General features: G+C 33.9%; 4 protein-coding genes and 2 pseudogenes across 5 annotated transcripts; all 6 read left to right on the top strand.

Annotated features, from left to right (window-relative positions):
• The first annotated feature begins 16 nt into the window (after positions 1-16).
• LOC110621234 (putative mediator of RNA polymerase II transcription subunit 12) lies at positions 17-4,219 on the top strand. Its single transcript, XM_021765429.2, has 2 exons — positions 17-594; positions 3,214-4,219. Exons 1-2 carry the CDS (start codon positions 170-172, stop codon positions 3,839-3,841), a joined length of 1,053 nt encoding a protein of 350 aa, XP_021621121.1. The 5' UTR covers positions 17-169; the 3' UTR covers positions 3,842-4,219.
• Positions 4,220-5,029: 810 nt separating this feature from the next.
• Positions 5,030-5,796, top strand: LOC110621619 (annotated as a pseudogene).
• Positions 5,797-6,655: 859 nt separating this feature from the next.
• Positions 6,656-7,634, top strand: LOC110621697 (probable glutathione S-transferase). The gene is made up of 2 exons (XM_021765983.2): positions 6,656-7,030; positions 7,165-7,634. Exons 1-2 carry the CDS (start codon positions 6,713-6,715, stop codon positions 7,555-7,557), a joined length of 711 nt encoding a protein of 236 aa, XP_021621675.1. The 5' UTR covers positions 6,656-6,712; the 3' UTR covers positions 7,558-7,634.
• A 1,172-nt stretch (positions 7,635-8,806) lies between these two features.
• LOC110620552 lies at positions 8,807-10,056 on the top strand (annotated as a pseudogene).
• A 1,086-nt stretch (positions 10,057-11,142) lies between these two features.
• On the top strand, positions 11,143-12,871 carry LOC110621284 (cytochrome P450 89A2). The gene has a single exon (XM_021765507.2). The coding sequence runs from the start codon at positions 11,177-11,179 to the stop codon at positions 12,725-12,727; it is 1,551 nt and encodes a 516-aa protein (XP_021621199.1). The 5' UTR covers positions 11,143-11,176; the 3' UTR covers positions 12,728-12,871.
• Positions 12,872-13,462: 591 nt separating this feature from the next.
• LOC110621711 (cytochrome P450 89A2) lies at positions 13,463-15,178 on the top strand. Of its 2 annotated transcripts, XM_021765999.2 has the most exons (2): positions 13,802-13,930; positions 14,026-15,178. In XM_021765999.2, the coding sequence occupies exon 2, from the start codon at positions 14,108-14,110 to the stop codon at positions 15,167-15,169; it is 1,062 nt and encodes a 353-aa protein (XP_021621691.1). In that variant the 5' UTR covers positions 13,802-13,930; positions 14,026-14,107; the 3' UTR covers positions 15,170-15,178. The 2 variants fall into 2 exon arrangements, with proteins under 2 accessions (XP_021621690.1, XP_021621691.1); XM_021765998.2 differs by having other exon boundaries at positions 13,463-15,178.
• Positions 15,179-15,233: the final 55 nt, after the last annotated feature.

Below are 15,233 nucleotides of genomic sequence, written 5' to 3'. Positions count from 1 at the left end.
CCCTAAAAATACCAAAAACTAGGTAATTACAGTTTATAGCTGTTTCCAAAACAGAGGTCCTAAGGGCCATGGAAGCAGAGCTCTTTCTCACCTTCGAAGGTAAATATTGAGTAGAGAATAGAGATTATGCAAGGAGGGTTTTGAGATAGGGAGAGGGGGAGACAGAAAAATGGATCAACAGCAATTGCTCTTACAACACCAACAACAGCAATTTCTCTTGCTACAACAATTACAGAAGCAAGCCCAACAGCAGCAGCAGCATCAACAAGCGGGAGCCATTGCACGATTTCCTTCCAACATCGATGCCCACCTCCGCCCCCCGGGTCTCCATCGTCCTCTCAATCTCCAACAGCAAAACCCTAACCCTAATTCTAATCCCCATTTGCAGCAGCAGGGATCCAATTTGGGCCCAAATACGCAGCAACTGCAGCATTCTGAGCAGCAGCAGCAGCAGCAGCAAAAACAACAGCAGCAGCAGGGGATCCGGCCTCCTGTGAACCAGGTTGAGCTCCAGATGGCTTACCAGGACGCTTGGCGTGTCTGCCACCCGGATGTGAAGAGGCCATTTTCTTCGCTAGAGGATGCCTGTGAAAGGTTTGTACTTTTGCGCTCACTATTCACTATTCCCTTCAAAAACTTGAAATAGCTTGCGTTTTACTTTAAATAATTTGTGTAGTTTACATGGATCCTAGATTATGCCGCTGTTTAATAGTTCATTAACATTGATATTATATAAATTATGATTTTAGCTTAGTTATTCAGAGATCACATGCTTGGTATGATCATTATTCACTTCAAGATCAACAGAATTTATGTGTTCAAGGATGGAAGAGATTGATGGTGTGTTTTACTTTTGCCGCATGGTATTTGGTGAGGACTAATTATTTACTTATTCTCAAATTTGTGCTTGTGACCTAAGAAATTCTTTGATATGGTGCTCCCAGGTAGTTGGATGGAGAATTGGAGTTTCAACTTTTTGTTTATATTTTCCGATGAAATATGAATATTGTTTAAACATATGCCTGAAGATGGGTCTGTCCTGCTGTCCAAATCTAAAGCCATCTGTCTAGCAAAGTTTTCTTTCATAAAGGCATGTCATCAATTATTTATTTTGCAAATTTTTTACTTTTTGCATTAATTTGTTGGACATAAAATGAGAAGTAGACAAGTTCTTATGTTTAATTTCACTTTTGGGACATAAATATAGATGGATATGTCTGTGTGCGTGCGTGTGTGTGCAAGAACTCACATTTAATGGATAAAGAATGAACTACCGTTGACAATATTTTACCTGGGACCACTATTTTTTCTGGAACATTTGTAAGGAGAAAGAAAAGAAGAAGAAAATGGATATATGATACTAAAGAAGAATTGAAAATAAAAACAGCTTGCCTATTCAGTAGATAGTAGTTCAAAGAAAGTTCTTTGAAGTTATTTCTTATTTCTCATTACTGGCCCAGAAACTCTGTTAATTTGAATCATATGAGGATGGATATATTGCCCCGCATCCCCATATCCACACATTTATGTATGCACATATTTATATATGCACAGTTGCACACATGAATTTTCTGTACTTACAGTTGTTCATATTTGTACTTGTTATTTCATTCAAGTCACAATAGCCAGTTTTGGTTCTGTTGACTTCTCTTTTTAGTCTTACTCATTTTTGTTTTTGTTTTGGTGTGTTTGTCTTGGGGGCTGAGGGAGTTATCCATCAGTGTCCTTGAAAAATACATTTTAAAAATGCAAATAAAGTAATATGAGAGATTTCACAACTTGTACATGTTATGAAATTATGGCTTCACAACCTACCTTCCCATTCTATGAAATTATGAGTGTGTCCTTTCCCTCATCCATGAAGGAAAGCTTGTTTTCCCTTATAGCTGGCATTCCACATTTTATTTTATTATTTCTTAGTTGAGTCTATTTACATGGTGGGTAGGATCTTCCTCCATGGTAGTGCCAGGTTGTGGCTGTTTTTTTCGAATGCATCTTTTCTCAACATTGGTGGCAAGTGCATCTGTGCATATATATAATTATATATATATAATTATATATAAACACTTACAGCTTTGACATGTTATGAAGTAACTACCATTTGTTCTGATGCTTCTGTTATGATTACTATTGCTTCTTCGCAATTCATATATGAATTAATGGCATTTTCCTCCATTTACTTTGATGATGCTTGAGTTATTACCCGATATGTATTTATAACTCTTGTGGAAATTCAAAGGCTGACTTCTGTTACATACTGTGCTAAGTTTGTCATGAACTGTTTTGTTTGTGTGTTCCTTTGCTAAGGAATGCTTTCAATACTAACTCTTATATTCACTTGCTTTATGTTTGCACATTATAAAGTCTTCTATCAAATTTGACACGCATTCAATTGTTGTTTTTAATTTGCATATCAGTTATGTAACTTGTTTTTCCATGTCCTGTGTGGGCAATATTTAAGAACGGTGCACAATATCTTTTTTGTCACGAAAGCTGAAGGGATATCATTTGTGAGTATTTCAATTATCCCCTCATTCTATAAAGATTTATGTGGTTTCAGTTTTTCACCAGAAAGTAAAGTATATATAAAATTAGTTCATTCAAAATTTGAACCCATATACCTTCCTTAAATTTTTAGGGCTTAAAAGTATAAATTTTTTGGATAAGGTGATTAAGGTCCCTTTGTGTTTATGAACACATTAGGTTTGTTTGTTAGCAACGAAGCAATGGCAGGGTATTAGTTTGGGGAAGGCACTTTTATTCATGCTGCACCAGCACTCCATTTGAATGTTAATGTCTTTTCTTATTTATTCTAAGTCCTTTAAGTCAACAAATGCAAAGAGAAGTACAATTTTGTATCTTGTCAAGTAATATACGCACTCTTGTGATTTGATTCATTCTTTGTGATATCTATTATTTGCTTTTGTTGATTTACTTGTGTTGTGTGAATGTCAGAGGTGTGGTGGAATTCAGGGGATTGATATGATACGATCATGGCATTACTTGGCAAACCAGTGTTTCCTCCTAAAATTAGTAATTCAGAAGTGATATAGTATAGAATTAGTAACTGATTTGTGTTTGTAGTGGTATTAGTAATTCAGAAGTGATATAGTATAGAATTAGTAACTGATTTGTGTTTGTAGTGGTATTTTAAGAATGTACTGCAGTCCTCATGCATCATTCCCCCCTTTTCCTTCTTGTAAATTGGTGCAGATTACTACCTTATCATGTAGTAGCAGACTATGAAGCGGAGGAGGATGATAGAATTCTCGATTCTGACACAACAGGTCAAATCCCTTCTCGAATTCAGCAATGGGATTTCAATATTGCAGCCAAAGTTGCAGAATTCACAGGCACATTTGAGAAACAGGCCCTAGCTTTCAATATAATAAGCCGCAAGCGAGCACTGGGGGAATTCCGGTCTGAAGAGAGATTGATGATTGAGCAGATTCTTCTCCAGGAGGAGAAGCGGCAATTGTTTGAGCTGAAAACAGAAATGGAAAAAGCTGGTAGGGAGGCTCAGTTGAGAATGGCAGCCATCGCCCAGGCGGAGCAAGGTCGTGCAGAACCACATGGTCATTCTGAAATGATGTCTCGTGCTCCAATACGGACAAGTGCCCTTGGATCACAAGGCAATAATGTTCGAATTAGTCATGACATGGGAGAGCAGGAACATGGTGGAAACCCTGATCAGATGATGAATGGCTGGGGAAACAATGCACCGAAAGATGAGAAGGAACCATCTGAAGATTTCTTAAACGATGAGGAGACTGAAAATGGAGAGACTGATGCCCAGGGCAAATGGCGAGAAGTTGGGGAATTTGATCTGAACTCCAGATGAATAATGAAGATGCTGAACAAGAAAAAGAAAATGTCATTGGAGGATCATGGAACTACTTTCATGGCAGGAGAACTGAGAAGAACTGCACTCAAATAGTGATTTTCTCTCACAGTGGAAAGGACGAAGGAGAAAATAAGAAGGCAGCTTGCTAATATATTGCAGTGAATAGAATTTTTCTTAGTAGCTGGAAAACTTCGTAGTTCCTTGTTGTACATTTACCAGTTGCTGAGACTATTGCTTGCCCTCCTAATTCTAAGTGTAATACACAAGTTGTCATTTATTGTACACCTAAAATGATGAAGGATGATGAAACTGCTTTTTTTATTATTATTATAATTTTAATTGAGATTTGAATTTTAAATTAATTTTTAAGGAAAATATTTTTCAGAATTTTCTGTATTTTTTAATGTTTGTACATTCAAAAAATTTAATAAAAAAAAATTCTGATTAAATGAAAAATAAGCCATAATTTTTTTTAAAAAAAAAGAGATAACATTTTATTAATGTTTTTATATATAATTTTTTAATAAATTTTATTTTTAAATTAAAATTAAATAATAAAAAATAAATTATTTTATTAAAAAATATTTCTTAAAAAAATATTGTTTTAAATAATATTTTTTATATAAAATATTTTTCAAATATAAGTTATTTTGTGCAAAGGAGATTAAGAGAATTTTGATATTATTGAATTAAAATTCTAAACTACAATTATGATTTCAAACAACTTTCAATATACAATTAGTGTTTTAGTATGTGCCTTTTATTAAATGATTTTTATATTTATTTTGTTTATAATTTATATGTAAATATAATTTTATTGTAGCTATAAATAAGTTTTGCTAATTAGAAATTATCATATTTTTAGTTTAATTATATTTTTTCATAAAAATTGTAGTATCTTATGATTAATATAAAAATTAATTGTTAATTCAAGTAAAATTATTATTTTAAAAAGCACATTCGCAATAACACTGTATTAACTCTAATTACAAGAATTATCAAAATTTAAGAATTATAATAAAACAAATCAATTTCTCATCAATTAATTAATTCCATTCAACAGGTCTAATCAATATCCTGGAATCTGTGGTCTTATAGGCCGGCTGAACTAAGAAGACAGAGTCGCTCTATAAATTTCCCCTCTGCAGAGAGAGAGAGAGAGAGAGAGAGAGAGAGAGAGTCTGAAATGAGGAAGAGGTGAAGCTGTTGGGTGGGTGGTTCAGTCCATTTGCTCACAGGATAGAACTGGCCCTAAAGCTCAAGGGAATTCCATATCAAGTTTCGCAGGAAGATTTGAACAACAAAGCTCTCTTCTTCTGAAATCCAATCCTGTTTACGAGAAAATCTCTGTCCTTGTTCATAATAAAAAACCCATTTCTGAATCTCTTGTAATTCTTCAGTACACTGATGAGACTTGGCAACACAGCCCTCTGTTGCCTCAGGATCCTCATCACAAGGCCTTGGCTCGCTTCTGGGCCACCTTCATAGATGACAAGGTACTTAATTATGCACATCATCTTCTCATCAATCTTAATTATCATTACACTAACTCAATTAATCTTAATTTCTCTGTAGCTTACTGAAGCTGTAAGGAAAATAATAAGTACAGCAGAAGAGCAACAGCAGGAGGAGGTTGGAAATTCTTGAAGGAGAGCTGAAGATGAAGGGTAACAAATTTTATGGAGGTGAAACACTGGGACTTGTCGATGTAATGTTGGGCTGGATCAGCTTGTGGCTTGGAGTGATTGAAGAAGCTGCTGCTGTTCAGGTATTTGATCCTGAAAAGTTTCCTGTTATAGCAAAATGGATTCAGGATTTTCTCCAGGTTTCTGCTGTCAAAGAATCGTTGCCTCAGGGAGCATTTGCTTGGATTCTTTGTGAATTTTCACAGCTTTAAACTGGCTTCAGCTCCAGCACCTGGAAATTAATTGAGTTTTTAGCAGATTTATTCTGCTTAATTTCTGTTTTGGATTAAGTCTCCAACCCTTCATTTATTTTTATCATTAAAAATATAAAAATATTTTTATTATCTTTTTTAAATAAATAAATTCTATCTTAAATATTTAAATTTTAATATAATTAATAAATTAATTTTTATATTTTTAAAAATACACACCTATAATTAATTCGTTCTTATTTATTATAATTTAAATATTTAAATTTTTTATTTTTTATTTATAAAAACACTTAAATTTCATTAATACTATCTCATGAACACTGAAATCTCAAAGAGAAATTTTAAAAACCGACCTTACGAAAATGGGCCATCCTTGAGAATTTTTTTTTATATATAATTTATTTAATTTTTGTAATGTAAAAAATTATTAATTAATTATTTAATTTTAAAAAATAAATTAAAATCTTTTTGTATTAAAAAATTTATTACTCAATTATTCATCAATTTTAAAATTAAGTATTTTATTATTTAATTTTTATAATATAAAAAAATTTATTAGTTAATTTTTTTAATTTTATAAAAATAGAAATTAATTATTTTTTAATTAATTTTAGATTTTTTTTTCAATATTTAATAATTAAAGTTAATGAAAAGATTAGTTAATAAATTTTTTAAAATTTCATTAATATTTTAATATATTTTTAAAATTAATGTACTAATCAGTAAATTTTTAAAATTAAATAATTTTTTTTTTTAAATCATTCAAGGAGAATTATTGGTTGGTGCGACAGGGTATGTGACCACATTTAAAACATGCAAAAATTAATCAAGCCTCCGTGTCTCTAGCCTCCGTGTCTCTAGCAAGGCCTCTTCTTCTTCTTCTTCTTCTTCTTCTTCTTCTTCTTATATACGAGCAAGTTTTTTGAGAAAAAGATAAGACACAAGTGAGGAGGTGAGCTGCTGTGTCTGTGATGGAGAATCAAGAGGTGATATTGCTGAGTGCATGGTTCAGCCCATATGCTCTCAGAGTTCAATGGGCTCTGAAGCTGAAGGGAATCCCATTTCAAATTGTGGAAGAAGATCTACGTAAGAAGAGTCATCTTCTTCTGAAGCACAACCCTGTGAACCAGAAAATTCCTGTGCTTCTTCATCAGGGAAAAGCCATTGTTGATTCATTAAGCATAATTGAGTATATTGATGAGACTTGGAATCATAGTCCTTTGTTAATGCCTCAGGATCCTTATGACAAAGCCATGGCTCGCTTCTGGGCTGATTTCATTGAACAAAAGGTGCTTTCTTTCTTTCTTTTTTTTTTTTTTACCGAATAATTTTATTTTAAACCATTACATAAAATAATTAACCATTATTCAAATCTCTAATATGTGAACATGGCCTTCATCTAATTTGAACCTTGTTTGTCTAGCTGCACAAAGCTATAAGGAGAGCAAAAGTGTTCAAAGGAGAGAAGAAAGAAAGAGAAGTGAAGCAAGCAAAAGAAGCATTAAAAATTCTTGATGAGATGGTGAAGGGAAAGGAGTTCTTTGGAGGAGACTCAGTTGGATTCCTAGACATAGCATTAGGGTGGATCACATTGACCCTTGGAGTTTTTGAAGAACTTGCTTGTGTTACAGTATTTGACTCTGAAAAATACACTCATCTTCACAAATGGATGATTAAATTTGTGGAGCTGCAACTCATCAAGGAGACTCTTCCACCAAAGGACAAGTTGCTAAGTGTTCTTCAAAGCTATGGCCACACTTCACTTGCTCCACTTTCCACAAAATCATTTAATCTAATTAAATTGTTAATTGAATAATAATTGTTGCTTAAAGATATAAAATAAGTATAGTTTTATAATGTCCACACTCACGTAAAAAATATTTTCAATTTTTAGATGAGTAATATTTTATTTTTACTTAATTATAATCTTATTTTAATTTTAATAAATAAGTAATAAGTAATCTTTATATTTGATAAAGATATAAAATATAAATCATTTAATTTAAAATTTAAACTAAATTGATAACACCTTTTGGGCAGTTTTCAATATTGTAAAATATTTTTTTAATCCTATTTTTCATGCACATATATATGTTTGAAAAATTTTATGGTAACATTTAAAATCTTAATTGATTTGCTTTTGTTTTGTTCATTTTATTCTACAAATCTGTGATGTTTTCTTTGGGAGGGATGATTTTTCTTCAGATATGGTTTTGAGGATGACGGCTCTGTTTTGGAGATCAGGGAGGTTCTGCTTTGCTTTGACGATGGACCGATGATCGGTTGAGTTTATGGCGTCGCCTTCTTATTGGTTTCTATTTTGTTCTGAGTTGCCTCTATAGGTCCTCTTGCGAACTTTTTGTTCTGATGGGTGCATGTATGACTTCCTTTCTTCTGGTTGTGCTCTAGTTGCTTGCATGCAGAGTGGATTGATCTGTTCTGTGCTGGTTTGGTGGACGCTGATGCTCTCTGGTGTTTCTCGGCTATGGTGATGAGAGACATTGTGTCGGCTGTCGGGTAGGTGCATTTGGGTTGTGGTTGCGAATTGTGGGCCTCCCCTTGAGTGCTGTGTTGAATTTTCTGCGGTTGGATTGGGGTCAGTTTGTGAATTGTATTTTTGAGTTGTGATGGTTGTTTTTGTATTTTAGTTTGTTGTGTTGGACTCACACCCTCTTTAGTCTTTAATCACCCTACTTTGACCTACATTGTTTTAAAAAAATTATTTAAGCCAATAAAGTTCTTTTTAAGACTTGACTTTTTATATATATGTATGTATAATTTTAAATAAATTGAAATAAATATTATGATGATAAATAATCTCCTTATTTCTTATTAAAAAATTAAGAAGATTAAGGATCTCTAATTTGGTATTTTATCATTTTTCTTATATACATTTTACAGTATACATATACCTTTCAGGTACCAAGTACAGACTCTACACCATTATGTGAAGAAATTATGAAATAAAATGATTTTGCATGAAATAAATTGAATAAATAATATTCTCATGTAAGATATTTTTTTAAGATTTATTTTTTTTTATCTATAAATAAATAATTCGTCTTTTCCTTTCTTCAAATACCCATTAATTTAAATAATTTTAATCACAACTTTACGTTATTCTTTCATCTTAAACAGATAGAATCAAATCAATTATTGAAAATGATATATAGCCTGACTAACAATAAATAAGATATATAGATAGCAGATAAGATAAGCTTTGCTTTTGCTTTCATGGAATCTTGGTTCATCATCCTCATCACCATCTCCATCGCTGCCCCCACAAAGATTCTCTTCAATCTTCTCTTTCAACCAAGATCTCCACCCACCATCTCCCTCCAGGCCCTCCCAAATTTCCAATCATTGGCAGCTTACTGTGGCTCACCACTTCTCTCTACGATCTCCACCCCGCTATCAGTTCTCTCCACTCCAAATTCGGCCCACTTCTCACTCTCCACATCGGTTTTCTTCTTCCAGCCATCTTCGCTGATCGCCCTCCCGCACTTGGAATCGAAAAGATAAACATCAGCAATCATCACACTATCAGTTCTGTTTCCTATGGACCCACTTTGCGCTTCCTACGGCGAAACCTCACCTCGGAAAGCCTCCACCCTTCGCGTATCAAATTCTATTCACATTCTCGTAAGTGGGTTATGCAATTGCTTGAATCTAATCTGAGTTCAGCGATAGAGGGAGGATCTGTGTGATGAACCATCTTCAATATGCCATGTTCTGCTTGTTAGCCATCATGTGTTTCGGTGACAAGGTTAGTGAAGATCAGATTAAGAAGATTGAGGCCGTCCAACGTACTTCTTTTCAATTTTGTGGGATTCAACATTTTCAGCTTCTGCCCAAGTGTTACAAAGGTTGTGTTTAGGAAGCTCTGGAAAAAGTATTTGCAAATTCGCCGAGATCAAAAGAACACATTGATTCCTCTGATAAGAGCAAGAAAAGAGTTGAAGGAACAGAGATTGAGCAAGGGAGGGAGAGTATGTGTTGTGCTATGTTGATTCCTTAATCGATTTGGAACTTCCAGAGGAGAAAGGAAACCTGGAGAAGGTGAAATTGTTAGTCTCTGCTCAGAATTTCTCAGCCCAGGCGCAGAGACTACCACTACAGCTCTGCAATGGATCATGGCGAATTTGGTAAAAGTGCCCACATATCCAAGAGAAGCTATTCAGGGAAATTAAAGAAGTTGTAGGAGAAATACAAGAATTGATCAAAGAAGAAGATTTACAAAAGATGCCGTATTTGAAAGCTCTAAGACGGCATCCACAAAATTTCAGTTAATACTTTAATTATCTAAAATTTTAAATTAAAATTTTTATTTAAATAAAGAATTAAGTATTTTAATTATATAATTTAAAAATTTTATATAATTAAAAATGAAAAATCTTAATTAGAGTTTAATTTTAATTAATTAAATTACTTTATAATAAAAATAAAAATATATAATATATATAATTTAATTTAAATATAATTAAAATTAATTTAAAAAATTACTATAATTATAATAAATTTAAAAGTTTAAATTTTTTAATTTAAAATTAAAAATTTTAATTATAAATATAAGTTGAGATTTTTTAAAATTAATAAATTAAAATTTTTTATTTTATTAATATTTTCAGCCCCTAATGTAAATGTTGTAGTACCGTCCGTATAAGAATTCATATACATAAATGGGAACGAGAGAAAAAAAACTCTATCACCTTTTGACCTATTTAATCCAGCGGAAGGATAATTTGTCCGGCCGAGTAAAATTCAAACACAATTTTGACTTTTTAAAAATAGATATATTTTAATTTTAAAGTAATTTGAAACTAAGGAGCCGTTATTCTTTTATATAATAAGTTCCGATTAAAATTCTTCTTCTTTCCTTCGGAACTCCTTTTCGTATATTTCCCTTTTTTTTTTTTTTTTACTGCGTCTGCAGTTTTATTATGTATTTCCTTTTATTGATAAAAAAAATTTTCTAATTTCATTATTTTTATGATATTTTTTTATACAGAATAAATTAATATTTAGTTTATAATTATTAATCCAATTTTTTTTGAGAAATTATAAATCAAATTTGATAGAGATCTAGTAGCAAATTGTCAAAGTAATGAAATTAAAAAAAACCTTCATCATTCATATAGTCTGTTATTTATTTTTAGAGGCAGAATCAAAATGATATTCTGATTTTGAATACGAGTAACCGATGACGAATGCAATTACGTTTTTTTTTTAATGATTTAATTAAACTAATAAATTTTAGATATTTATAATATATATTAGAAGAAAACTTTATCAAAATTCAGTTTATTAATTTAATTTTATATATGTTTAATTTTAAATTCATGATAAATGGAATTTAAATAAGAGTTAAATGAGCCACTTGTTTAAATTATATAAAGATACATCTCAATCCTCAGTTGCTCATCCTTTTCTATATCATGGAAACCTGGTTCCTCATCCTCGTCTCCATCTCCATTGCTGCCTTTCTCAGAGCTCTCATCAACCTTTGCTTGCCTTCCAAGAACTCAGCCCTCAACCTCAAACTCCCTCCAGGCCCTTCTAACTTTCCGATCATCGGCCACTTTCTATGGCTTCGCAAATCCTTCGCCGAACTCGAGCACATCATTCGTTCCCTCCACGCCAAGTTCGGCCCTGTTATCACCCTCCCCATCGGCCCTCGCCCTTCCATCTTCGTTGCCGATCGCAACCTTGCCCACCAAGCCTTGATCCAAAACGGTGCAGTGTTTGCTGACCGCCCTTCGGCTCTTGCTGTTGGCAAAGTCCTCAGTAGCAACCAGCATAACATCAACGCCTCCTTTTATGGCCCTACATGGCGCCTCCTCCGCCGGAATCTCACTTCAGAACTCCTTCATCCTTCAAGAGTGAAGTCCTATTCGCACGCTCGAAAGTGGGTGCTGCAAATCCTCGTTAACCGCTTTGAATCGCAGTCTAAATCTGGAAATCCTGTTCATGTTTTGGCTGGTATTCAATACGCCATGTTTTGCTTGCTAGTTCTCATGTGTTTTGGCGATAAGCTCAATCAGAAACAGATTGAAGAAATCGAGAGAGTCGAGCGAGCTATGCTTTTGAATAGTGGCAGCTTCAATTTACTCAATTTCTGGCCAAGATTGTCTAAAATTGTGTTCCGCAAACGCTGGTCACAGTTCTTGCAGCTCCGGAAGGATCAAGAAGACGTATTAATTCCATTAATTAGAGCAAGAATGAAGGTGAAAGAAGAGAAATTAAGCAAATCCAACAACGAAAATGATGACTATATCCTATCATATGTTGATACACTTCTAGATCTTCAACTCCCCCATGAGAAAAGAAAGCTCAGCGAAGATGAAATTGTTACTTTATGCAACGAATTTCTTAACGCCGGCACAGACACTACCTCCACGGCCTTGCAATGGATCATGGCGAATCTGGTCAAGTACCCACAAATTCAAGAGAAGCTTTTCGTGGAAATGAAAGGGGTTGTTGGGGACGCAGCAGAAGAGATAAAAGAAGAAGAAGTGCAACAGATGGCTTATCTGAAAGCTGTAGTTTTAGAAGGACTAAGGCGACACCCACCAGGGCATTTTGTGCTGCCACACTCAGTGACTGAAGATGCAAAATTGGGTAACTATTTAGTGCCCAAAAATGGGACTATAAATTTCATGGTAGCAGAGATGGGTTGGGATCCAAAGGTGTGGGAGGATCCAATGGCTTTCAAGCCAGAGAGATTCATGGGGAGTGAAGAAGTGTTTGATATAACAGGAAGCAGAGAGATTAAGATGATGCCATTTGGAGTTGGAAGGAGGATGTGCCCTGGCTATGGCTTAGCAATGCTTCATTTGGAGTATTTTGTAGCTAATTTGGTTTGGAAATTTGAGTGGAAAGCTGTGGATGGAGATGATGTTGACTTGTCTGAGAAGGAGGAGTTCACAGTTGTGATGAAGAATCCATTGCAGGCCATCTTATCTTCCAGGTTAAAAAACATAAGCTGAAATAGTGTTAGCATTAGTAGCCAACCCATCAATGGGAAACTTGTGGTAGAATTGCTTAATAGATTTCAATGTTACCTTTTGGTACTGGAGATTTTATGACTATCTGGTGTTCAATATAGTTTCTTGGTCATATTATTTTAATTATTTTTTTTTTATTTTATTAAACTAAGCTCTAAGGTTTCTTGGTCATGTATATTCTCATTAGAATTCCTAAAATAATTATATTTATATTAATTATAAATTACCATTATTTTAATTAATTAAAATAAATAAAGTTACTATTATGTAAAATTTTAATAATTTAAAATTAATTATAAAATATGATAAGATTTATCTATTATTATCTAGATAAGTTGTTTATAGTATATTTGAGAGTGTTTGATATAAATTAATAAAAATATAAGTAAATTAAAAATAAAAAAATAAAAGTGCTATTGTGAGAGTTTTTGAAATATTATTAATAAAAATAATAAGAAATATTTTTAACAATAATTAAGCTTTATGAATAAGGGTTTGAGTAAATATATAATTATTATAACATATATTAATATATATATTTTTCAAAAAAATAAAAATATATTTAAATGTATAATAAAAACAAAAACCTTAAACTAATATACATTTCTTAATCTAATTAAATTGCTAATTAAATAAATGATTGTTGCTTAAATATATAAAATAAGTATACTATATTCTTTTTAAAATTAATTTTTTTAAAAAAAATGGAATGTATTTGTCTAATTGATCATGGTTTATTAGGGTTTTCACTGGTCAAAATCAAGAAAATTCAACTTCCATGTCTCGTGAAAGTCTGGTGGCTTAGCAGAGTAAAGCTTTGCTTTTGCTTTTATGGAAGCTTGGTTCATCTTGCTCATCACCATCTCAATCTCTGTCCTCACAAAGATTCTCTTCAATCTTCTCTTTTCAACCAAGATCTCCAGCCACAAGCTCCCTCCTGGCCCTCCCAAATTTCCCGTCATCGGCAGCTTACTCTGGCTCACCACTTCTCTCTACGATCTCCACCTTGCTATCAGCTCTCTCCACTCCAAATTCGGTCCAATTCTCACTCTCCACATCGGCTCTCTTCCAGCCGTCTTCGTCGCCGACCGCCGTCTCGCCCACCAAGCCTTAGTCCAAAACGGTGCCGTCTTCGCTGATCGCCCTCCTGCACGTGGAATCGAAAAGATAAACACCAGCAATCAGCGCACTATCAGTTCTGCTTCCTATGGATCGACATGGCGCTTCCTACGGAGAAACCTCGCCTCGGAAATCCTCCACCCTTTGCGGGTCAAGTCCTACTCACATTCTCGTAAATGGGTTCTGCAATTACTTAAAGATCGTCTTGAATCTGAGTTCAGAGGCAGCGGAAGGATCTGTGTAATGAACCATCTTCAACATGCCATGTTCTGCTTGTTAGCCGTCATGTGTCTCGGCGACAAGGTTGGTGAAGATGACATTGAGAAGATTGAGGTCGCCCATCGTCGATTTCTTTCCAATTTTGTGGGATTCAATATTTTCAGCTTCTGCCCAAGTGTGACAATGGTTGTGTTTAGAAATATATGGAAAAAATACTTGCAAATTCGCCAAGATCAAGAAAACACATTGATTCCTCTAATAAGAGCAAGAAAAGAGTTGAAGGAAGAGGGATTGAGCAAGATTAAAGAGGGAGAGTTTGTGCTGTGCTATGTTGATTCCTTAATCGATTTGCAACTTCCAGTGGAGAAAAGGAAGCTGGAAGAAGGTGAAATTGTTAGTTTATGCTCAGAATTTCTCAGCGGAGGCGCAGAGACTACCACTACAGCTCTGCAATGGATCATGGCGAATTTGGTAAAGTACCCACAAATCCAAGAGAAGCTATTCAGGAAAATCAAAGAAGTTGTAGGAGAAGGAGAAGAATTGATCAAAGAAGAAGATTTGCAAAAGATGCCATATTTAAAAGCTGTGATTTTGGAAGGACTACGACGGCATCCACCAGCACACATGGTGGTTCCACATGTGGTGACTGAAGATACAGTGATTGACAAGTACCTGGTGCCAAAGAATGGGACAATAAACTTCATGGTAGCAGAGATGGGGAGGGATCCAAAGGTGTGGGAGGATCCGATGGAATTTAAACCAGAGAGGTTCATGAGCTGTGATGGAGAAATGGTGGATGTAACAGGTGTCAAAGAGATAAAGATGATGCCATTTGGATCAGGAAGGAGGATTTGTCCTGGGTATAGTTTGGCAATGTTTCACCTGGAGTATTTTGTGGCGAATTTGGTGTGGAGTTATGAATGGAAGAAATTGAAAGGAGACGAAGTAGATCTGTCGGAGCAGCTGGAGTTTTCAGTGGGGATGCAGTATCCATTGCAGGCTTGTATATCTCCCAGGTCTATACAAATGTCAACTACAAGCTCTGTTCCTGATGGATTTATATTTAATAAACTCCACTTATCTTGAATTCTAAAATATAAAATGTATGATTAAATTCTAATGAATTTAATTATTTGTGAATAATTTAATT

The sequence above is a fragment of the Manihot esculenta genome, chromosome 8 (genome assembly GCF_001659605.2).
Source record: "Manihot esculenta cultivar AM560-2 chromosome 8, M.esculenta_v8, whole genome shotgun sequence".
In the NCBI taxonomy this organism is placed as follows: Eukaryota; Viridiplantae; Streptophyta; class Magnoliopsida; order Malpighiales; family Euphorbiaceae; genus Manihot; species Manihot esculenta.
The sequence above is the reverse complement of the archived record's forward strand: the minus strand, read 5'-3'. Positions and strand labels throughout refer to the sequence as shown.

What these genes read in the sequence shown, in the direction of transcription:
- LOC110621284 (XM_021765507.2), top strand. Translation starts at nt 11,177, where the DNA reads ATGGAAACCTGGTTCCTCATCCTCGTCTCCATCTCCATTGCTGCCTTT.
- LOC110621711 (XM_021765998.2), top strand. Translation starts at nt 13,577, where the DNA reads ATGGAAGCTTGGTTCATCTTGCTCATCACCATCTCAATCTCTGTCCTC.
- LOC110621234 (XM_021765429.2), top strand. Translation starts at nt 170, where the DNA reads ATGGATCAACAGCAATTGCTCTTACAACACCAACAACAGCAATTTCTC. An exon ending in CTAGAGGATGCCTGTGAAAG is followed by an intron (nt 595 to 3,213) that starts GTTTGTACTTTT and finishes AAATTGGTGCAG; the next exon opens with ATTACTACCTTATCATGTAG.
- LOC110621697 (XM_021765983.2), top strand. Translation starts at nt 6,713, where the DNA reads ATGGAGAATCAAGAGGTGATATTGCTGAGTGCATGGTTCAGCCCATAT. An exon ending in CTGATTTCATTGAACAAAAG is followed by an intron (nt 7,031 to 7,164) that starts GTGCTTTCTTTC and finishes TTGTTTGTCTAG; the next exon opens with CTGCACAAAGCTATAAGGAG.